Consider the following 24770-nt stretch of genomic DNA (forward strand, 5'->3'; position numbering starts at 1 on the left):
CTCCACACAACCCAGCCCCTTTCTGAGGCCATGGATAAGAATCATCTTCCTTTTATTTAACTGTATTATAATTCTTATATTTCAACATTAATATATCAAGAATATATTTCAAAGCTCCCCTGGCCCCTGAGGGTTCCTAATGCCCATGACAAACAAGATATCAAAACAAGAGCTGTGCCCTGCCGCTGGTAAAACAGTGTGGGTGGTGAGGCAGCAACAGCCTGCTTTAGGGCAGAGTCCACAGGGCACCACCACAGGGTAGTCAGGTAAAGGCTATATAGTGACAGTGGCTCCAGCCTGGCCTGATGATGAGGGGTTAGGGCAGTGGGTGGTGATGATGCTGAAGGGCAAGTTAGACTCATGTTATGCATCCAGTGCTGATGCTCCACACATTTGCCATTGCCCCTCGCCTGGGCTGCTTCATGACCAATTATGAAAGTTGCCATTACAAATCTCTTGTTCCTAAGAGCTCTGTTTTGGTTAAATGTTTAAAATAAAAACACAAATATTGATTTCTTTTAAAGTCAGGAAAGTACAAATATTATTCTTTGGCAGCAATAATCAAGCTTTATTGTCAAGAGATAAACTTAACCTACACCTAGGTGGAGTTTATTGAAACATTTCTTTACAGCTAATTCTGACTCGGTGGTGAACCACACCAGTGAATGCTTGGTGCCGACACCCAGCCTTGTGGAAGTGTCTCAAAAACCCATCAGCGTGTACACGTGTGGGGCAATGCGGGCACACGGCTACACTCCGACATTACATGCAGTTATAATAGGACGAGGAATACAAAATGAAAACAGCTACACATTGCCTCACTGCTGAAAAGGGTTATCAATATAAATGACAAGAGTTAACATACACAAAAAGTTATCTACCTTAGGCACTGGCGAGGCTTCGTCAGTGCCGTGCAGTGCTGATACCAAGAAACGGGCTGCCACTTTTATCTTTTGTGCTAACATCTTAAAGTCCTACACTGCTCGGTACAAGGGTGGCCATGAGTACACGCACCTCCCTCAACACTCAGTGAACACCAAACACCGGGACGCTCGCCTCGCCTCACCTCGTCCACGGTGAATTGGTCAAAGCTTCTAACACTGAATAGTAATTGAATATATATTTAAAATGAAGGCAAGGAAAAACTGCCATCACCAAAACCTTATGTATTAGCATCATCATCATCACCACTACTATTCCCTCATCATCACCACCACTATTCCCTCCTCATCACCACCACCACCACCATCACTATTCCATCCTCATCATCACCACACCATCACTATTCCCTCATCATCATCACCACCATCACTATTCCCTCCTCCTCACCCTCATCATCACCATTGCAGCCATCATCTCCTTACTCTCACCACTCATGACATCTCATGAGTAACTCCCTCATCATCATCACCATCACACCATTAGCCCTCAATACCATCATGACACTTCTCTATCACCTCACCATCATCATAAGCATCAGTTTCACCATTCACCATTCCCTTTTTCAAAGCCAGACACAAACACACACACAAAAAAAGGGGGGGGGAATTAACTGATGATGGAAAACTCTCCTTTTTTGAGTTCTGAACTAATGAAGATTCAAGAACTCAGCACACACTGTCGCTGTGGCCACACTCCCACCACTGCCGCCAGCACCACCTCAGCCTTCACTACAGAGTCACCCTTCTGAGCCATTTCACGTGTTTGTGGTGTTTCTGCCATCCCTACCACTGGGTGTGCCCCTCAGGCAAAGACTAATGAAATTATAAATTATAGGAATGAAAAGCATTCAATGCCTTTTGTCACACCCCTTCACCCATCACTCATGGTCATGAAATTAAGACATGTTACAAATATGACTTCACTGACTTCAAGATAGAAGTTATTGCAGAAAACCTTACAATTAAGTTTAGCATAATTCACTCAAATTCAAAGAACATGACAAAGATACATGGAACAGATGCAGAGGAGAGACCACCTTCAGGGTGGATAAAAGCAGGAGAGCAAGTGGGAGAGGATGAGAGGACTGCAGGAAGCAAGGAGCAGATGTATGGAAAGACAAAGTTAAGAAAATGTTGTTATCAACTCATGGGATTCCTAGCAGGACAAGGTGCCAAAACACCTGTATTTGTGGCCTTGCAATCTTTTCTATTCCTGCCACTTCAATACCCTGGCCCAGCCATTCCCTCAGCACACCACAATTCCTCAGAACGTGTGCACCAACCAACCATTCAGGCAGGCCTGAGCCACAAGGCCAATATTCAGATGTCATTCACATTTCTCTCTGTCATGTTATACATCAGTAAACACTCATAATCATATTCTTTCCTTCACATCCCTAAGATATCCATAACTTTGGTATTTTACTGATGTCCTTCAGGACAATCAGTCCCATCAAATTGCCATTTCACATCCATTTGAAAAAAAAAAAAAAAAAAAAAAAAAAAATCATTCCTCCTCAAATGTTTGGACACTTCAAACTCCCATCAGACCATTTGAAAAAAGGTTGTGTTGTCTCTCCTCATAAATGTTTGGGTGTTATTACACTCAACAACCCACATGCTTCTCCAACTAAACCTAAGCCTTTTGCTTTCTTTAACATTAAACACATTTTTCAACCATTACATCAAAGTACTTCCACAGTGATAAATGAAATACACAAGAAATGGACAAGAAACTTTTCCTCTTTTACAGAAGTAGAGGCACCAGGCATCATGTGTAGCTAGCACACACTGCCCAGACTAATGCTAGAGGATACAGGACCAGCCCTACACGGGTGCCTTCCCCCGAGGGCTGCACTCAGCCAAGCCCACACTTCCCACACCATCCCCAGTCACCCAATTGTCACCTTCACCTGGAGGGCCATGCCAACATCCCCATGGCTCCCCCCTCACCCAGTGGGGGCATGAAAATGGAAATAAATCTTGAAAATTCTTCAGAGGAAAAAATGATAGGAGTAGGTACAGAATCAAACCTCACTGAGAGCAACGCAACACCACACAAAATATGGAAGAAAATAACAGGTAATATATATATATATATATATATATATATATATATATATATATATATATATATATATATATATATATATATATATATATATATATATATATATGTAGAGGGAGGAAAATAAAGAGTAATATAAATGTAGAATGCACATGGAAGGGAAAGCAAATACCAGTCAAATACAAAAACTTTCAAATCAACTTGGAAAACACACAAGTCAAGTAAGATGAAATGAAACCAAGAGGAGGAGGAGAGCAAGAAGTCAAGGAGACAAAACAAGGGAGTGTAATCAAACAAACACCTTGAGCACGGCAGCCACAACCATCCTGCTGCCGCTCTAGTACCTCCATCTTCCTCCTCTTCCTCTTCCTCCCCTGTCCCATCCCATACCTCTGTCCCTTCCCATTCCTCCGTCCCTTCCCATTCCTCCATCCCTTCCCATTCCTCCGTCCCTGTTCATCCCGGTCCCCATGCCAAAGCCCATTCCCCCTCTGTCCCTGCCACCCCTTCCCCTGCCCCAGCCTCCTCCTCCCCGACCCCTTGCCGACTCACCGATCTTCTCGTCCTGAGGCTCGTGGAAAACAGCGGCTTTGGTGTCCGTGTCGGTTTTCTTCTTCTTTGCGGCTGACCCTTCCTTTGCCTCCTCTTCGTCCTTGTCTTTGCTTTCACTCTTCTTTCTTTTCTTGTCCTCCTCCTCCACCTCCACCACCTCCCCTGCGGGCTTTGCATCCTTGGGTGGTGCGTCAGTTAAGTCAAGGCCGGGGATGGTCTCTCTCTCGCCTGGAAGGAAGATAAGATAATGAGTTGATGGGATATTGAAGAACAGTGTAAAATGTAAACCTAGAAATAAGGCCCATATTACAGGTCCAATCCGAGAAGTTTCGGGTCCCTAAAGAGTTATTCATCCCGAATTCTGTAGGGACCTGAAACTCCTCAGATTGGACTTGTAGTACAGCCCCTAAACCAACCTTTGTAGGGACCTGAAACTTCTTGGGCTTGACTTGTAATACGGCCCTAAGACAAAATTGACAAATAGAAACTAAAAATAATAACTACAAATAACTGCAATGCCAAGCCAAAGAATAAAGCAGGGCAAGTATGAACATGATCTAATAAGTATGAAGAGGGAGACAGGAAAGTATTCAAATAGTGCAAAATGTAGAACAAGCAGTTACTCTGAGTCTGAGGGTGCCTCTGCCCCTTCCCGTGGCCCATGCTCACCTTTTTTCCATCCCGGCGGGCCATCACGGCGGTCCACTGGCTCATCCTGGTGCATGTAGTCGTCACCCCCCCAGCCGCCACCGCCCCGCCCACGACCCCAGCCTCCCCGACCTGCTGTGGGGGGAACAATGGATAGCACACACACACACAAGGGTATTTCAGGAACTGTGGTTGAACATTCCTATCCCTATTTCTAGTGTTGTTCCCTAGCCTGTTAGAGGACATATTTCTTAGGCTGTAGTACATCAGAGGACAAAGGTGCCTTCAGTTACCACGAGGCCTGGGAACTGTGAGACACTGAAGACCAGGACAACACTCACCATTGGGAGAGTTGCTGCCTCGCCCCCCACGGCCTCGGTCACGCTGGCCACCCCCACGGCCCCATCCTGGACCATCATCCTCCTGCTGCTGTGGGCCGCCCCAGCCCCTGCAGGTGGCAAAGCTGTGTGTTACTTCAGCTACACACACACACATATACACACACACACATACATAGTTACTACTAAGAGAAGGAAGAAACACTAGCAACACACAAGGACACAATAAAAAATTGAGGAAAGGAAGATGCTTGAAACACAAAGAAATATAGCTTCCCGCAAAGAAACATAGAGGTTTGGAACAGACTAAGTGAGGATGTAGTATCGGCGAAGAGTGTGCACAACTTTAAAGAAAAACTGAATAAATACAAATATGGAGACGGGACCACATGAGCGTAAGCCCAGGCCCTGTAAAACTACAACTAGGTAAACACACACACACACATACACACATACACACACCAGTCCTTGGCCAGGCCGCCATCACTCACCTGCCGCCGGGCTGCCTCCACGGTGGGTTGTCGGTAGGGCCGTCATCGCCCTGCCATGGGCCCTGGTCCTTCTGCTCTGGGCCAGACCAAGCTCCTCCGCGGCCCCGGCCCCGGCCCCTGCCGTAGGGACTGTCTCTGGACCGGCCCCTGTCGTCGCTGCCCCAGCGGCTTTCTTGAGGGCCACTGCCTCGGCCAAATCCACCAAGGTCATCCTTGTCGGGTTGACTGCTGCGATCCCAACTGTCCCGGTCATTGAATCCTCGGCCACGGCCTCTCTGGCCCCAGCCTTGTGAGTCACGGCCTCGCTGGCTCCACTCCTGGGGTTCAGAGCCCCTCGGCCCTTCCTCCTCAGAGTCCGGGCCGCCCCTCCCCCTGCCACCTCTGCCAGAGTCAAATCTGCCCCGCCCTCGCCTGGAGGGATCAAAGCCCCCACGGCCCCGCCAGCTGGGGTCGCTGCCCTCCCCCTGCCATCCGCCAGGCCCCTCGTCCATCCTGCCCCTGTCATCATCCCCCCAGCGACTACCACCGGATCCTCCCCGGCCACGGCCACCTCGGCCGCTCTCCCCCATTTGGCCTGGGGGTCCCTGCTCCCATTCGGGCCCATCTGGGCCATCCTGACCCCCTCGGCCTCGGCCCCGGGCACGACCCCGGCCCCAGCCAGGCTGGCCAAAGTCTCCCCTGTCACTGTTCATCTGGCCGAGGTCAGAAAATCCCCGGTCCGGCTGGTCACCCATGGCGTCCTCCTTGGCCATGGGGTCATCCTGGCCAAAACCACCTGACCCAAAGCCTCCCCGGCCTCGACCGCGCTGGCCGAAAGGTCTGCTGGAGCTGCCGCGGTCCTGGCCCCTGCCGCCTCCCCTCATGCCAAAGCCCTGCTCCTCTTCCTCCTGCTGGGGCTGTCCCCGGCCCACAGGGCCAAAGCCTCCCCTCCCCCCCCTGCCGCGGCCACCCCAGCTGTCGCGTTCAGCATTAGACCATGGGCTGTTGCTCCGCTGGTCGGGGCTGGGGCCGTCTCGTCTGCCCTGCCAAAAGTTTGTGCCCTGGTCTTGGTCAGGCTCTCCCTGGTGGAGGCCACCCCTACCACCTCTGCCGGCCCACTGGCCTCGCCCTCCCCGACCCAGCCCAGGGCTAAACTTTCCTGGCTCGTTGTTGAACCCAAACTGCTCCGGCTCCGGGTCCTTGCCAAACCTGTCCTGGCCCTGGCCCTGGCCCGGCCCAAACTCTTCCTTGCTCGGGCTAGAGTCAAAGTTGCCTTGGTTGAAGCCGCCTCGGCCTTGGCCAAAGCCACCTCGGCCCCGACCAAAGCCATCTCGGCCCCGGCCACCCCGGGAGTCCCCTCGGCCAAAGCCGCCCCTTCCTCGGGCCTGGCCAAAGTTGCTTCCGTCTTGACTCTGGTCTTGGTCACTTGGATCTTGATCTTGGCCAAATTCACCTTTGTCTTGATTTTGGCCAAATCCACCTCTCCCCCTGTTGGAGCCAAACCCTCCTCGGCCACCAAACATGCCACGGCCAAAGCCCCCTCGCACAGGTGGCTGGCTGTCATTCTGGCCAAATCCATCTCTGTCCTGCTTCTGGCCCAGGTCATCTTTGTCTTGGCTGGGGCCAAATCCTCCTTGCTCCTTGCTCTGGTCAAAGTCCCCTCTGTCCGGCCGCTGGTCAAACCCTCCGCGGCCTCTGTTCTGGCCAAAGTCGCCTCCCCGGCCTCTGCTTGGCCCAAAGTCACCTCCCCGGCCTCTGCCTGGCCCAAAGTCACTGCCACGGCCTCTGTTTGGCCCAAAGTCTTCTCCTCGCCCTCTGTTCTGGCCAAAGGCTTCCCCGCGGCCTCTGTCTTGGCCCATGTCGTCTCGGTTTGCGCCAAAGTCTTCCCCTCGGCCTCGGCCTGGACTGAAGTCTTCGCCTCTCCCTCTGTTCTGGCCAAAGTCTCCCCGCCCACGGCCCTGGCCAAAGTCCCCTCGGCCCCTGCTCTGGCCAAAGTCATCCCCTCTACCTCGGCCAGACCCAAAGTCGCCGCGTCCACGATTCTGGCCAATTTCTCCTCGGCCTCGATTGGCACCAAAGTCCCCTCGGCCCCTATTCTGGCCAAAGTCCCCTCGGCCCCGGCCCGAGCCAAAGCCTCCTCGACCAAAGCCGCGCATGTCTTGGTCCTGGCCAAAGTCTCCTTGGCCCTGGCTTGAGTCAAATCCTTTCTGGTCCGGCTTTTGGCCAAACTCCTCCTGGCCCGGACTCTCTCCCATCCTTTTCTGGTTTGGGCCGGCATCCTTCCCTGGGCTAAACTTGTCCCGGCTTTGATTAGGTCCAAATCTGCTCGGACTGGAGCCAAAGACACCAGGGCTTTGCTTCTGGCCAAACGATCTCAGGTCCTGGTCCTGGCCAGCTCCTTCTGACCCAGGACTCTGGTCACGACTACCTGAATCCTTGTTCTGGCCAAACACGCCTGGCCCTCCCGGTTTCTGACCAAAACCTCCTGACCCTCCCTGGTTTTGGCCAAACCCACCTGGCCCTCCCTGGTTCTGGCCAAACCCTCCTGGCCCTTGGTTCTGGCCAAAACCACCTGAACTTTGATTTTGACCAAACCCTCTTGGCCCTTGGTTGTTGCCAAACCCTCCAGGCCCTCCTTGGTTCTGGCCAAAGCTCCCTGGCCCTTTATTCTGACCGAAACCTTGGCCTTGGTTCTGGCCAAACCCACCTGGCCCTCCCTGATTCTGGCCAAAACCTCCTGACCCTCCCTGGTTTTGGCCAAACCTTCCCTGGTTCTGATTGAAGCCTCCTGGCTCTGACCTCTGGCCAAAGCCTCCCTGGCCTTGGTTTTGGCCGTATCCTCCTTGCTCTTGGCCAAACCCTCCCTGGCCTTGGTTTTGGCCATATCCTCCTTGGTCTTGGCCAAATCCTCCTTGTCCTTGACTTTGGCCATATCCTTGTCCTTGGCCATACCCTCCTTGGCCCTGGTTCTGGCCATATCCTTCTGACCCTTGGTTCTGGCCATAACCTCCTTGTCCTTGATTTTGCCCAAACCCTCCCTGGCCCTGGTTTTGGCCATATCCACCTGGACCCTGGTTCTGGTTGTATCCTCCCAGTCCTTGGTTCTGGCCATAGCCTCCTTGGCCATAGTCCTGTCCTTGATTTTGGCCATAGTCGTCCTGTCCCTGGTTTTGGCCAAACCTTCCTTGGTCCTGGCCATAGCCTCCCTGGCCCTGATTCTGGCCATAACCCGATCCATTCATACCACTGTTGGCCGATGTGGTGGTGGCGGTGGAGGGGGAGGTGGTGGTGGCAGCGGTGGTGCTGCCGGTGGGGGAAGGCTTCTGGTGTTGCTGCTGCTTGAACTTGGCCACCTTCCTGCTGCGGATGTCTTCACGCTTGGACAGCAGCTGGGCCCTCCAGGTGGTCCACTCCTCCTCATACCTGTGGGGGGCAGGGCGGGCACACGGTGAGATTATCAGCGTGTTGACAGTGTTTCTGTGACGCCTTCCTTGCCAGGATCAAAATGCAATGGCTTTATTACGTTCTGTGGTTCTATTTTGAGGTAGGAAAGAAAAGAGTTACTCTACCTCATGTCTTGGCTCTGTTCCTCTCACTCATCCACATCTGTTGAACTTGAAGCTGCAACTCTAAACAATACAGACTGCAGAAAAAACAGCCTAAGAGGAGAGCTGAATGCCTTTCTCCTAAACTAAACACCCTGAGTTATGAGTCTTGCTAGTGTGACAGAGGGACAAGCTATTTTTCATGCTACATGACCAAGCCTTATACACCTAAAAGCTAATAAAAATTCATGGCCACTACCATACACTCAGTCACTTGAGATATAAAAGAGAGGGTGAGGCACAGAGACTGACTGATTGACTGGAGCCTGTAATCACAGCGCTGCAAAGAGACAGAGAAGTGAGGCAGGGCTGAAACTCACCTCCTCAGCGCCTGTTTGTCCGGGTGGCCTCTGTTGTCCTCACGCCACTTCTCAAACTGCTTCTCCCAATTGGCAAACTGCACGTCAAACTCCTTCAGGTCCTCGTCATTCTGTTGGTGTGACGGAGCATGTGACGGGCGAGAAACGGAGCCAAGTGTAGGTGATGTGTTATCGCACGCAACATGCACATGCAAGGCCTTTCAAGGGTTTGAGAGGAAGACTTTGGTTAAATTGGACGAGAAAAGAAGGAATAATTAATCTGTTATGTTCTAAATGTCACAGTGGAACAGTGGGTAAGACTAACAGTAATTAATTGACTCACCGCCTCGTCAAACTCCGGCTGTCCTCCTCCTGGTGCTTCTGTTGCGGGTGGTGCCCCTCTCCCCCCTCCCTGGGGTGTGTTGCCGCCAGCGCCATACTGATACTGTCCTTGGCCTCCGCCTCTTCCTCCTGCAGCAAGTAACAGTGTTTGAGAGAAGGTTGGTGTTGGGGGAGTGGGATGTCTTTTCCCACATTATTATGGCAGCAGAAGACAGACCAGCACAGACTTACCGGTGGACGGTGGAGGGTAGTTCATGCCGCCCTGGCCCATGTGAGACATCTCCCCGCCCTTGGGTGACTCAGTGTTCTGGTTCCAGCTTGGCCGGTGGTTGGGGGGCGGCATGCTGCAGTCCATCCAGCCAGAGGGAAGGTCTGTCCGGCCCTGATTCTGTTGCCAGGCATTGCCTCCCGCTGGCTGGCCACCCTTCTGGTTCATGCTGCTGCTGCTGTTGCTGTTGGTGGTGGGGGTGGTAGGGGTGGTGGCTGCGCCGCTGCTGTTGCTGTTGCTGCTGTTAATGCTGTTGGCAGCACTGCTCTTAGTGTTTGTGTTGGAACTGTTGGTAGTGCTGGTGGTGCTGGAGGTGGCTGTCACATTCTTGGTGGTGGTGGTGGTGCTGGTGGCAGTGGTGGTGGTGGTCTTGTTGACAGCAGTAATGGGGTCAGCCTTCCAGGCACTTCCTGGCTGGGGCTGGGGCCCCACCCAGCCCCCCCTGGCTGGCTGCACGGTGGCTGGGGGTGGCCCCAGCAGCCCCGGGGCATTGTTCTTCCAGCCGGATGTGTCTTTGGTCTGTGGTGTCTTCACCTCCTTGGGCGTGGGGGGCTTGATGCCTGGCAGCAGGGGGGCCACGGCAGCAGGCACGGGGCCCAGCAGCCCGTCCTGCGGGGGCGGTGGGGGCGGGTCCTTGGCTGCCGCCTTCAATGCTGCTTTCTTCTCCTCCACCTCCTCTGGAGGGGGTGGGGGTGGGGGCTCCTTGGGTGGGGGTGGAGGGGCCTCATTCCCTGCTGGGGGGTCACCAGGAGGAGGGCCTGGTGGAGGGCCTGGGGGCAGGGGGGCAGCCACAGGTGGGGTGGGGATGCCCATGAGGGGCATGTTGTTCCCGTACATCCCGTACATGCCGTACATCTGTGGACACACAAACAATCAAGCACATCACACACTACCTTCTAAGTAGCTTACCATCATTGTACCCAAAAAATACACAATGGCAAGATTTATCAGACTAGATAATAATTCACAGGAAATATTATCTAGTGACCTAAATTTTTCCTATAAAGGGTGACACCATTCCTCCCCTGAGTGTGAGGAGGACAGTGATGAGCTGTTCCATGCCCAGACACCTCGGGAAGTAATGTTAAGAATGCCCTGGAGCACCTCTGTCAGCCTTGAGGGGGCAGCCTGTTGTGGGCTTTTGCTACTATCTGTCTTGCCCTCCAGCTGCCTCCCCCTGCCACAGGAAGACCAAGTACCACTCACCCCTGCCTGCCCCCACATCCAGGGGTTTGTTGATGCCTGGCCCTGCTGCCACTGGTGCTGTCCCTGCTGCTGCTGTTGTGCCTGCTGTGCTGGCTGCTGTTGCTGGAGAGCTGCATACTGCTGGGCCTGCTGTTCTAGGAGGCTGAGGCCCTGCAAGTCACCACACTGTACATAAGGCACTGACCTCCACTCCTGGATGCCACTTAACAAAAATGCAGAAAATCGGTGCCAAAGTTTTACAACTTTTAACCCCTTCACTCCGGGGTTCTGCTGACAGGCCGCCCACACATGGGATATTCATAGGTTGAAACTAACAAAACCGATATTTTTATAAACAATTCCTTCAAAAATATTTTATCGTATATTATTTGAAAGCTTAATGATTTCTCAATGTTTTATTGGTGTATATATTTATGACTGAACAATGTAGAAGAGAATGGGAATATTATTATTATTATTTTTTCTTTATGGGTTAGTGTATTGGTGGATGGCTTTCAAAACTGCACTTATAACTATATTTCGTGGTACATAAATCGTTCTCCTCACTATAAAGTATAAATAACTGATAATGACGTGATAATCCATCTCTGCATGTCCTCATTTCCATTACTCCCTGCCACTTGCTGTTCGTCTCTATCTACATGAATTGAATTTTCCTGGGAAATACTTTCATGGTAAATATAACAGCAATGCCAGTAATAATAGTAATAATAATTTTCCATGCTAAGTAGGTTAAAAAAGAGCAAAGGGAGGAGGAAAACGCCTCCATGAAAAGGTAATGAACGGCAAAGATAGACTGGGGTAAGGAGTGTTGAGGGGCGAACATGGCGACTGAGGTAAGGAGCGTTGAAGGGAGAACATGACCCGCGTGCTATAGTCTGTCCAAATTAACTTGGCCAATTTGCCAACGTACATAGCCTACCCGTCCCTCCAAGCCACAGATACATAATTTATTCCTCAATACAATGATTCCTACCTATATGAAGTTACTGTGGAAGATATTTTTTATGTGATTATATTTGGTATGCCTATGTGAATGAGCTTGGCCAGGGAGTACTCCAGCAGGGGTGGCTCCCGGCCCCCTCTGGCACCTTGCCCCACCTCGCTGTAGGAAATAATGACGGAAAGTGTGCATTACTTTATAGGTAGCCTACTATCATCGCCTTCAGTGCTCGTTTTGCAGGGCCCGTTCTCCCTCGAAAACTTGTAGTATTATGATTGTACTTTGTTTCTTAGGTGATGTCATTGATTGTTAGAGTAGAGTGCCGTCATTCAATTAAATTATGAATATTTTTTAATCATGAAACTTGCTAGATTATCTCAATCATATATATTTGGTACGTCTCTTTGATACAATACATGATGTCATCAACAGCCAATCAGGTGAAAAGGGGGGTGGAGCTTAGCCAAAATGGGGGAGGGGCTTCTCGGTGCAAATTGGCCAAGTTAATTTGGACAGACTATAGGTGGTTAGATCTGTCAAGTTCGATATTTTTTTTTACAAATACCTGACACACTTTGCAAAGGGAGGAGGAAAAGGGAGGAAAAAACAGGAAAAGTTCAAGAATTATGTAAGAATTGTGATAGCTATGGCTTGGGTGCATTTTATTCCTCTCCACGCCTCCTCCTCCTCCTGTCTTATTTTTCTCCAAGCCTCCTCCTCCTGTCTTTTTTCCCCTGAGCCTCCTCCTCCTCCTCATCATCATCAGCGTTTAACATCCATTTATTCCCTATGGTGGGGTTGAACGGGATACGAGCCTCCTCCACTGTTGTCGGTCCATAGTCATTTCTTCCGTGATGTTCAGCCTCCTCATATCTTCCTCCACCACCTTTCTCCACGTCTTCCTTGGCCTTCCTGGTGGTCTTCTGCCCTCTACCTCAAAGTTCAGTGCACGTCTCAGGATGTGCTCTTCTCTTCTCCTCGCATGTCCAAACCACCTTAAACTGGTCTTACTCAGTAACTCCTCCAGGCCACTCCTCCTCACCACTTCTTCATTTGAAATTCAATCTTGCCATCTGATTGCCATCAAATATCTAAGCATTCTCACATCACATCGTATCAATAGTGCTTCCAGCTGTTTCGTCGTTCCTCCTGTCTTTTTTCCTCTGAGCCTCCTCCTCTTGTCTTTTTTCCTCTGAGCCTCCTCCTCCTGCCTACCTGTTATTCCTCTACTTCTGACCTTATATGACTTTTAACCATTTTCAATATTACAGTCAGCAAATATAAAAACAGGAAAGTAGCAAAGAGAAAAATAATCCACATGCTACGAATTGTCTGAAACAGCAATAATACCCAATAATAACAAATAGACTATTGATTAATATTAATTAGACAATAAAATCTTATCTACATGGTTCAGACCCTCACCCACAAACACCAAAGATTATCATACATAGTTTCCTCACAACATTAACGGTCTAGACGCTCTTGTGTTACCCTGCTGTCACACTACCTTAACACCTACAAACACCTTATATCACACATAGTTTCCTCACACACTAATGGTCTGGAGGTCCTTGTGCTACCTTGCTAATGGTCGAGAGGTCCTTGTGTTATCCTGCTAATGGTCTGAGGTCCTTGTGTTACCCTAATTCACACTACCCTAACACCCACAAACACCTTATATCACACATAGTTTCCTCACACACTAATGGTCTAGATGTCCTTGTATTACCCTGCTAAGTCACACTACCTCAACACCTACAAACACCTTATATCATACACAGTTTCCTCACACACTAATGGTCTAGAGGTCCTTGTGTTACCCTAAGTCACACTACCCCAACACAGCCTTTAGTGCCCCCTCAAGAGCAGCCTAGCTTCCAAGGTCATGCCACACGCCCCCCTTGAGACACGCAGTTGAGAGGCAGTGGTGGCGGGAGGTTGAGGGGGGGGGGGGCAGACAATGCTACATGCTGCCCCTTCCTCACACTCCTGCATTAAAAACACCTCATTATGGCACTATTACCCTGATACAGTGCCACCTAGACCATTAAAACAGTGCCATGGGGCCTTGAGACATCTTATTTAAACACTTAGAGGGAAGATACAGCAAGAAAACATGATAAAAAGGTGAAAATATGAAGGATGGTAACTTGGTAGTCTTAAATACCTTCTTACTATTATTATGGCACTACTACCCTGATACAGTGCCACTTAGACCATTACACAGTGCCATGGGACCTTGAGACATCTTATTTAATCACTTAGAGCAGGGGTTCCCAACCTGGGGAACATGTACCCCCAGTGGTACATTTGCACTTTTCGGGGGGCACATTGGTCAGAGAATAACCACTACTGTACAATACATGGTGTTGTAATCTGCATTCAAATTGCACAATGTCGTATTTTTTTGTTCAATTTCCTCATTTTAGTAAGCAAAACTGTTATTTGAATTATATCATCAGTCTACACATACATATTTCATTATAAAATTATATCAAAATATTACAATTTCATCATTTTTTTATCCTAAACTTTTAGGGGTACATGGGAACCTTTAAAAATGCCCAAGGGGTACAGAGGAACAAAAAGGTTGGGAACCCCTGACTTAGAGGGTAAACACAGCAAGAAAACATGACAGAAAGGTGAAAATATGAAGGATGGTAGCTTGGTAGGCTTGACTATCTCCCTTCTTCCTATTATTATGGCACTACTACCCTGATACAGTGCCACCTAGACCCTTACACAGTGCCATGAGACCTTGAGACATTTTATTTAATCACTTAGAGGGTAAAAAAACAGCAAGAAAACATGACAGGTGAAAATATGAAGGCCGGTAACACGGTAGGCTTATCTCTCTCCTATCTTCCTATTGTCTGTTTTTCATTTCCTCTGTACTGTCTCCTCCTGACCTTCCTGCCTTTGACTGTGGAGGAAAACAGAAGGAAAATAGAGGAAAGTACAAAAAAATGACGCAAAAATTGTGATGGTTATGGCTCGCGCGCATCTATTCTCTCCACGCTTCCTCCTCCTGTCCTTTTTTCCCTCCATGCCTCCTCCTCCTGTCTTCCATTCATTCCTCCACTCCTCATGACCTTCCTGCCCTTATATGACTAGGCCTAAGCGTGTAAAGGTCAAGGAAACATGGAGAAACGTGAAATTACTGATATGCGTGGAGTCGGCTAACAGGGGTCATGCATCTTCCTTCTTTCCTTCACTTCTCCTTCCCTTCCTTCCTCCCTCCCTCCTTCCACTCCTCTCCTCCACTTCCCCTGATCTTATACGACGAGGCTTAGCCGTGTAAAGGTCATAATAACATGGAAAAAGGCGAAATAATAATAAGCGTGGGGTCAAACTAGCAAGGATACATTATTTCTATTTTCCTGCACTCCTTCCCTTCCCTCCTCCTTCTTCCCTTTCTTTATTCCTCCTCCTCCTTCTTCTCCCTTTCCTCCATTCTTCCTGGGCGCGTAAAGGTCAGGAAAACATGGAAAAAGCGCGAAAATATAATAAGCGTGAATGACTAGCAAAGGTTATCAATTTTCTCTCATTTCCACGACTTCTCCTCCTTCATTCCCTTCTCCAGCGCCTTCTTCCCCTCCTCCTGACCTTCTTGACCTTACATGACCAGGCCTAGGCGTGTAAAGGTCAAGAAAACAAGGAAAAAGGCGAAATTATAATAAGCGTGGGTACCTAGCAAGGGTTATATATTTCCCTTCATTTCCTCCACTTCCCGTCCTTCCCTCCCTTCTCCAGCGCCTCCTTCCCCTCCTGCTGCGCCTCCTTCACGTACCTGCTGAGGGCTACTCGCCGCCCAGGACTGGTTGGCCCACATAGTGCCGTTAAGTGTCCTGTGTCCCGCCTCCTCTCCTGCTCCTCTCTTGCGCCGCCTCCTTCTTCCTCTCCTCGCCGCCTTGCAGTGTTGCCAGACGCCGCGGAGGAGATTTCAGGAGATTTTGCTGCCGACTGAAAGTTTCATCAGATTTACATAGATTTACATAGATATTCCAGGAACAGGAAGTGACGGTCGATCAAGCTTGTTTTTTTTTTTTAATGAGTCAATCGTGTTGCTGGATCACTGAAGGTGGGAATTTATTCCATTCTCGCACTGGGTGAAGTGAAATCTTTTTGGAGGCTTCGTCGATCACGTGTACTGCGTATAGTATGCCTATATAGCCTATATATACATCCCTAAATATTTTGAGATCAGTGGGCTTTATCTGTCTTCGTCAGAGAGGATTCAACTTTCAGTCATAATTTGTGTCTCCTGCAAATTTATTATATAATGAGATTATGAGTTAAAGGTCAACGTACGTACGTCGTTGATGTAATTATATATATATATATATATATATATATATATATATATATATATATATATATATATATATATATATATATATATAAACAGCAGTGGGCCATGCAAGAACTTATAGTGACAGGCGCCCACTCGATCTGAGTTAACTCCATATCAGTCAGTCAAGCAAGCAATGCTGTCTTTTTCTAAAAAAAAGTGCGAAGATTTTATTTAATGAATAGGCTGAGTTGCTTCACACCGTATTTGGTAATTAAGTGTTAGCTGTATAGCTAATATGCTAATACACCTCCGTGGTCTAATGGTCAGAGTGCCTGGCTTCTACTCCGCAGGCCCGGGTTCGAATCCCGGTCCGAGCATTCGGCGTGCAGCTCACCCCTGCAGTTATTCATCTTCCCTTTCCGGCTGGTCAATAAATGGGTACCTGCTGGGGAAGGTAGACTGTGGTAATGCAAGATGGCGCCACTATAAACACTCGCCTGCGCCAGAACGGGCTGGGCCGACCATCAGGACCTACCCTACCGAAAGAAAGAGACCGACCATCATCATGGATCTGGAAGGAAGCGGGCGCGGCGCAAGGCTGCAAAAAAAAAAACAAAAAAACTCCGGATGTCACACTGGTCCTGTGTCCCAGGGTACTGGGCTCGCTCGAGCGATCCCACCACAGGCTAAGGGCCAATGTTGCGGAGATGAGCACCGAGGCCACGCGCTGCTACAGCGTATGCCCCCAACTTTACCTATATGGCTAGCATATTCACAAGTTATACGTTACTGTTTGCGAGTAACTTTAATCTCTCTCTCTCTCTCTCTCTCTGTCAAGACACAACTATATATCTCTTGTGCAGTGCCAGACCCGCCTGATGGGCGAGCCTCCCATCGCTCACTTTGCGGGTGGAGTACAGTCCCTACTTCTGTAGCCGACGTACTGGTTACGGAGACTTTCGGACCCATCTCGCTGCCGCGCGGGTACGATTCGATCGATCCCCGCGGCGCCGGTTAAAACACTTTCCTGCGCTAGTCGAGAAAATTCTCATGTGTTACGTGCCCCGCTGTGGTTATGTGGAGACATAGTGGAGTGGGGTTTCGGGCAATACGTATGGAGTGTTCTTATGCCATTCCCGAGAATTTCAAGAGATATTGGAGAAATCTAAAACAAAATCTGTATATCCTGATATTTCTGTAGATCTCCCGATAGTTCAGTAAATCTTCCGATATTTCCCCCATTCTGGTATCAGTGGCCCTTGCCACCGCCGCCTCACGCCGCCGAGAGGGATCCGCCGCCGCCAAGGAGAATCCAAGCCTTTTTCTATAACATTCCGATCCTTTGTTCTCCGCGGGTCAGTGCGCATTTAACTTCCTTGGTGTATTATTTTTAGTCTTGTGTCTGAATTATTGCTTAGTTTGTATTATTCATCCCCTTGCTTCTTTATATTCTCCGTTTATTCTCTATCAGTCTTCCATTTTCCGTGATTCACCACGTATCTTATTCATGCAACCTCCTTTAATTTTGTATGATATTATTTTGGGTCTAAATTATTGCCGATTTATCTTCATCATACCATTGCCTCTTTATATTCTCCATTTATTACATTCTCTCAGTGTTCCATTCCGGGGCTTCCTGTGTATCGATCTATCCTCAACTCGTTATTTGTTTTTTGTTTTTTTCAGTAATTCAATCTTGCGTGTCTGAATTTATTACTTATTTTCTATTATTCATTCCCTTGCTTCTTTGTTTCTCCGTCTATTCTCTACAAGTCTTCCATTCTACTTATATCTAACCCTGAATAGATGTTTTATAAGTGATTTTTTGTGTGAATTATTATATGAACTGTCTGGCATATATAATTCATCCCTTTTGCTTCTCTATATTCGATCTCCATTTATTATTGTCTATCAGTCTTCCAAGAATTAATAAACTTATCGATCATTCTCAGTGTGTGTATGTATACGTGTGTGTGTGTGCGTGTGTGTGTGTGTGTGTGTGTGTGTGTGTGAATTATTAATTATTAACACAATCTTCTACTATTCATGACCTTGCCTTTTGTATTATTTATTTATTCTTTATTTTGCCATCATCCAGACTTCGATCTTCTCTATTCAGCGCGCCTCAATGTGTATCCAGCCATTTATAGTGATTCCATAATATATAACATCAATTTGAGTTTGTTTTATTCATGCTCTTAAAAATTGCTTCTTTGCTTCTTTGATTCTTCATTTATATTCTTTGTGGTGCTTCGATTCTCTGTCAAGCGCAGGTCACTGCTCTCTATAGGCCTACCTTTAAGATGAAGATTATCTCATTTATCGCCTTTATTAATTCATGGGAACTTTTTTTTTGCGGGGGGGAGAGAACGCAAAGGGGATTGATGACCACTGCCCCATTCTTTCTTTTCATCTATTCAACTTCTTTCGTTTTCCTTTACCTTTTCACTATATCAACTCATTCCCTCCTCTCTGTCTTCTACTCATTTCCTCCTTCATCCTTCCTTCCCTCCCTCCATCTTTTCCTTCTTGTCTCCCTCGTGTCTGTCTATCTCCAAAAGCTGTTCCCATTTATATATTTGCATGGCTGTAGTCCTATATAGTTTTATCCTCAAAGAACAAACATATCATACAGGTCATCACAGTTTATCCTCCTGCTGGTTTTCTGTTAGGCCTTGATGCAATGATTAGCACCCCTATATATTTAAGCTACGAATCTATGAGCTATTCCCATTCATATATTTGCATGGCTGTAGTTTTATCCTCAAAGAACAAACATATCATCCAGGTCATTACAATTTTTCATCCTCCTGGTTTTCTGTTAGGCCTTGATGCAATGGTTAGAACCCCTATCTATAGAATCCGTGAGCCTGGGTTCGAATCCCGAGCCTAGGTAGACTATTCAGCATGCAGCCCTTACTGTTGGACTGGTGAATAAATGTGTACTACCTGGGGAAACCTGAGGAAAGTAAATTTTGATAACCTGGATGTCACAAGTACTGGGCCTATGTCCTAGACTCTAGAGTAATGGGTTATATATCCCGCCACAGGCTCAATGATCAATGTGACAGAGATGAGCACCGAGGTCATGAATAGATCCAGCGATTTCCTTATAAAACGCCCTTGAACTGACTCCACACACACAGATAGGAAGTCCCACTAGTCTCAATTCGATAAATCCCAAATTATACCTTATCTTTACTATAAACGTATGGGTTATTTAACGTTGATGGGCATGGACAAATTATATCAATGTCTTACACTCACACACACACACACACTTAGGTCACTCTCAGGATAAAACAATGTGGATTAAATATATAGTATACTTGCATTTTTCATCTAGGTATACACGCTGCAATTAACATTTTTCATGAGTGCCACAAGGTTGCTCGAGAATTACAATACGTACTTGCTGTCCCTTATCCTCACATTCCCTTACTGAATATAACATGACTCTACCACACTGTAACATGTACGAGTAATATCAAAACTATTACCCCAAGTCCGTCAAACACATTTACATTGCAGCACCTTTGAAATTTACGCCATTATTATTATTTAGGGGCAGTAAGTAGCGGTCTTTTTTAAGCCCTTGATCTGTCTCCTTTACTGAAAAAAAATAAAAAATAAAAAAAATAAAAAATCATTTCCATCTTCTTTGCTATATACAGTAAGACCCTCAATTTTTAGTACATTTCTTCTTATGGATTTCCTTATAAAGCACCCTTGAACTGACTCCACACACACACAGGAAGTCCCACTAGTCCCAAATCGATATATCCCATTGAAATAACGTCTCCTTTTAGCGTGAATTATTTGGTACCTGTGTTGCCCTGAATGGAAGGTCTACTGAATAATGCACAACCTCTCCATGTTACAGTGTGGGGAGAATACAAATGGTTAGTTCGTCTCTACACATATACGGTACATTGCAAGACCTTTCAGTTTTATGCCATTATTTATTTCCTGCCTTTTCTTTGCTATATATATAATGAAAAATCTCTTCCATATTACTTTGCAGGAACATTATAGATCTTTTAATTCATCTGTCTTCACATGTACATTGCAACACCTTTTAGTTTTGTGCCATTATTTATTTCCCATCTTTTCTTTGCTATATATATAATGAAAAATCTCTTCCATATTACTTTGCAGGAACATTATAGATCTTTTAATTCATCTGTCTTCACATGTACATTGCAACACCTTTTAGTTTTGTGCCATTATTTATTTCCCATCTTCTTTCCTTTGCTATATATATAATGAACAATCTCTTGATATTACTTTGCAGGAACATTATAGAACTTTAACTTCATCTGTCTGCACATTTCAATTTTATTCCGATATTTATTTCCACTATTTCCTTTGGTCTATATAATGAATCACCTCTTCACTTTACTCTACAGGAACATTATAGAACAGCTGTTTATGCCCATCTACACATTGGTATTCCTGGACCCTTTTTATATTTTACACCATTATTTATTTCCACATTCTTTTCTTAGCTATATATAATGCACTATCTCTTTCATGTTATTCTGCAGGAACATTATAGAACAGCTGTTTATGCCCATCTACATATTGGTATTCCTGGACCCTTTTTAGATTTTACACAATCATTTATTTCCACATTCTGTTCTTTGCTATATATAATGCACTATCTCTTTCATGTTACTCTGCAAGAACATTATAGAATAGTTACTTCAAGGCTATCTACACATTTACATTGCAACACCTCTGACACTTAACCCATACAACATTTCCACTATTGTTTTTTTGCTAAATATAACAAACTCCTATTTTCTGATGTGTGGTAACAATATAAAACTGGTATACTTCAAGTCTGTCTATACATTGACATTACAGTGCCTTAATATTTTACGTATGCCATTATTTATTTCCGCTTTATTTTCTTTGCTAAATAAAATGAACTCTAACTTTCCGATGTGTGGGAGCAATGTAAAACCATCTACACGTTTACCATGCAACAAATGTGTACCTATGTCCTAAGCCAATGCCTCTCCCTGCCACCCTTGCAAAACCAGACAGCCAAGTCAACATATCTGATGCTTCCTGTCACTTAATCAATATAGGGGTCAATGCTCTCTCTCTCTCTCTCTCTCTCTCTCTCTCTCTCTCTCTCACCAATTAGGTTTCGAAACATGTTCTCATTCTTTCTCTCACAATAAACATAATAATGATAATAATGATAATAATAATAATAATAATAGAAGAAGAGAAGGAAAAAGAAGAGGAATTAGCAGAGAAGAAGAGAAAGAGTGGAAGACAATGATAATGATAATGAAAAGAATGATGAAAAAAGAAAGATAATGAACAAACTTACTAATGCAACCTAACCTCACCATTACATTCACACTCGGCAACAAAACAGCATTCATTCATCCATACATCACTCTTGGAGGTGAAAAAGCTAAGTATGGGCTACCTATGCATGCCTTACTAGCTAACGTATGGGCACACCTATCTACTTTAAACCCGGCCTGGCACCTTGACAGCGAGACATTGATATACAGGGAACAGCTGAGCACATACAAGTCCTTTAGAATCACAAGCCCACAAGAATTTTACCGTAGACACTATTTTGTTGGTCTGGCTAATGTGCGTGTTTTAGATTTACAGGAGGAGGAGGAGTCAGGGAGGAGGGAGTATAAGGTTGTGAGGAGTGGGTGAAACTCATAGCCTGTCCAGCCACATAAGGGAAGATATGGACATTAATCAAGAGGAAGAAGAAGGAGGAGAAGGTGGAGGAGTCAGGGAGGAGAGAGTATATGATCGTGAGGAGTGGGAGAAACTTGTAGCCCATCTAACTCCACAAGGGAAAATATGGACATTAAACAAAAGCAAGAAGAAAAAGGAGGAGGAGGAGGTGGTGGACAAGAATGCTGTGTTAGTGTTGCTGTCGTCACTGGTGGACTTCAATCTCTACCCTCAAGCTGACCATATCATACAAGACTCAAGTCACACCTCCACAAGACAGACTGAATGATTGCTTGACAAGAGTGTAATGCTGGTGTCAAAATCATCGGTGAACTTTCGTCTCTATCCACAAACTGACCACGACACACAAAACACAAGTTACACTGCCACAGAAAAGAGATTGATTGATTGACAAGAGTGCCGTGCTGGTGTCAAAATCATCAATGAATCTTCGCCTTTACCCCCAAGCTGACCATGACGCTACACATGCAAGTTACACCTCCACTAGACAGAGAGTGATTGGTTGATTAGCATATGCAATCATGGCTTCATCTACTGTGGTTATATGGTGCCCACTAGAAAGAGATCCCTTGAGAGAACCTTCTACTGGCACACTCACTATTCTGGTATCAATGTTGCTTGTGGCCTTGTCATTCTAAAGAGTTCTTAGTCTTTTAAAGTATTACATGAACACAATCGTACAGAGAGCAGGAGTTAACCACCCACCCCCCTTCAGATCCTAACCTATACCCTCCTACAGATAAGCAGCTTCGGGTTAATATATATATAGCTGTATGGTGGGTGAAGGCATCTATACTCAGCCCAGGAGAGGTTATATTCACATGTCTATAGTGGTGGGTTGGTGGTTTATGGAGATTATGTACAGGGTTTAGTTTTTGTGGGTAAATAAAACTATGGTATGTTACGGCATTCACAAAGTCAGTCAGGGAGGTTATATTCGTACACCAACGCCTCCCTGGCCGCATTTGACACTCCATTCGTAAACACTAACTTTCTTCTTTTATGGAATTTGCGACTACCAGGCTTTTCCATGCCCCAGAGCTGCTTAAAACAAAAAGCAAAATAAAATACCATGTGTAGCCTATGAACTATGGCAATGCATGTCCTGTGTATCTCTGTAAATGAAAACTTAAAGCAAAATTCCGAATCTTTTTTATATTAACCAACACATGCAATCAAACCAATTATTTCCATCAACCTCAAGTAAGAGATGATTATTGAAAGCAGCAAAGTCTCAGTTTAGTGCAAAAAATTACTAAAAGCCCCTTGACAGAACTACTTTTAACCCTTACAAGGCAGCAGTATTTGAAGAGTAGCTCCCCCTAAAATGAATGGTCTATATGTACTCACTGCCAACCTTAGGAACGTAGCAAAAATATGGTTACGCCGTATAATAGATGTTTTAACTATCGTCTCTATATAGATTCTACCGCAGTCTGGAAGTGTTGTTATATTTCTGCCATACAAAGCTGACTGAATTTTGGACCGTCTATATAGAGGTCCACTGACATCTAAGGGTTCATTTTCTCCTGTCAAGACCTATTCTGAGCACTTGAGTGAGGAGGGCTTCATTGTAGTTCAGTTTCAGTGCACACATTTGCCTCTTAACACTGGCATCCAAAGTCACAGCCACAACGGGTCCCTTCTTTGAGCACCTACACATCCTCGGACTTTGTGGCTGAACTCGCTGTCTTGTGAGAGCTACCGAACTATGGCATGTTTCCCAATTTCTAGGCACCTTTTCGATCAGTACTCACACCAGGGAAGAAAATAACCATGGAAAATTTGGCTCAACCATAAAAATGATATGTTAAAATAGTTTCTTATGTCTTGTGGGAGCTACTGAACAATGGCATGTGTCCCAATTTCTAGGCACCTTTCCAATCAGTACTCACACCAGGGAAGAAAATAACCATGGAAAACTTGCCTCAACCATGTAAATGAAATGTTTTTCCTTTTATTTCCTTTCAAATTTCTCTTCCTTCTCTCTCTCTCTCTCTCTCATTTCCTTTCTCTCAAATTTCTCTTCCTTCTCCACTTTCCCTTCTCTCCATTTTTTATCCGTACTCTAATTTCTCCTCCCTGCTTCTTCATCTTCTCTCTCTCTCTCTCTCTCTCTCTCTCTCTCTCTCCAATAATCATCCTTTTCTGGTTGCCTTCCTCTAGTGTGACATGCTAACCTTTCCTTCACTCACCTCTCTCTCTCCTGTCCAATACTCATCTACTGTATTGATCTACTACTTCAATATTCTCCCTTTGAGGTTTGACATTCTAACTTTCTCATCAATCATCTCTCTCTCTCTCTTGCACTCTCTCCCCGTCTCCTCTCTCTTTCCAACACTCATTCACTCTATACAACAATTTTATTAGTAGTCTACCTGTAAGTGTGATATTCTAAGCTTTTTTTAACCACCATTCAAATTTTATCCCAAATCTTAAATTTTCTAGTGTATTTTTTTCTTCCCGTGGTGTGAGTAAGAATGAGTTATGGTGTGTAGAAACTGGCTAGGAAAGGAAAGGTAGGAAAGGAAAAGAAGGGAAAGAAGGTGAGGGTAAGGAGGGATGGGGAAAGCTAAGGAGGGGAAAAGAGAAAGGAAGGGAAGGATGAGGGGAAAGGGAAGGGATGAAGCAGGGTTTGGTCAGGAAGGGAGCGAAATGAAGGTCATCACTACACACACACACACACACTAATGGAAGAATACACAACTTATTTTGATTTCCTTTAAACCTGGATTCCCTTGTCTTATTTATAAACACACACACACACACACACACACACACACAAAACTGGCCTCAAGAGCTACCATTTCAGATCACTAAATACTAACGTCATCAAAAAGCAGATCAATCACCGTAAAACATTAATGTACTAGAGAAAAAATGGTAATACTTAGTGAATGAAGAAAAGTGATAAAGTAACTGTAGTGTTGCCTTGTTACGGGAATATTCCACATCGAGATTGCGGAGTAAACTTACCAAACAAAGGAAGGAATCTAATACATGTTCTTTGCGGTATATATGAAAAAATGAGCGGTTTCCTTTGTTGTAAAA

At 46.1% G+C, this 24770-nt stretch overlaps 1 protein-coding gene and 1 long non-coding RNA gene across 6 annotated transcripts in view; both read right to left on the minus strand.

The window, feature by feature from the left end:
• LOC126986286 (YLP motif-containing protein 1-like) overlaps positions 1 to 15626 on the minus strand; it is a 54585-nt gene extending 38959 nt beyond the window's left edge. For 2 of the 5 annotated variants that reach the window (XM_050842252.1, XM_050842257.1), the window contains exons 1-9: positions 15474 to 15624; positions 10738 to 10887; positions 9495 to 10386; positions 9265 to 9392; positions 8943 to 9139; positions 5039 to 8440; positions 4551 to 4657; positions 4231 to 4344; positions 3562 to 3789 (exon numbers count right to left, since the gene is read on the minus strand). In XM_050842252.1, the coding sequence (XP_050698209.1) occupies positions 3562 to 3789; positions 4231 to 4344; positions 4551 to 4657; positions 5039 to 8440; positions 8943 to 9139; positions 9265 to 9392; positions 9495 to 10386; positions 10738 to 10887; positions 15474 to 15515 (5260 nt within the window). In that variant the 5' untranslated portion in view covers positions 15516 to 15624. Of the gene's footprint in view, positions 1 to 3561; positions 3790 to 4230; positions 4345 to 4550; positions 4658 to 5038; positions 8441 to 8942; positions 9140 to 9264; positions 9393 to 9494; positions 10387 to 10737; positions 10888 to 15473 lie in introns of all 5 variants that reach the window. The other 3 variants (XM_050842255.1, XM_050842254.1, XM_050842256.1) reach the window with 3 other exon arrangements.
• Positions 15627 to 19289: 3663 nt separating this feature from the next.
• On the minus strand, positions 19290 to 23737 carry LOC126986291 (uncharacterized). The gene is made up of 2 exons (XR_007739487.1): positions 23596 to 23737; positions 19290 to 23457 (listed from the first exon to the last, which is right to left on the minus strand). It is a non-coding gene; the product is annotated as an uncharacterized LOC126986291 (long non-coding RNA).
• Positions 23738 to 24770: the final 1033 nt, after the last annotated feature.

The sequence above is a fragment of the Eriocheir sinensis genome, chromosome 61, assembly GCF_024679095.1.
Source record: "Eriocheir sinensis breed Jianghai 21 chromosome 61, ASM2467909v1, whole genome shotgun sequence".
In the NCBI taxonomy this organism is placed as follows: domain Eukaryota; kingdom Metazoa; phylum Arthropoda; class Malacostraca; order Decapoda; family Varunidae; genus Eriocheir; species Eriocheir sinensis.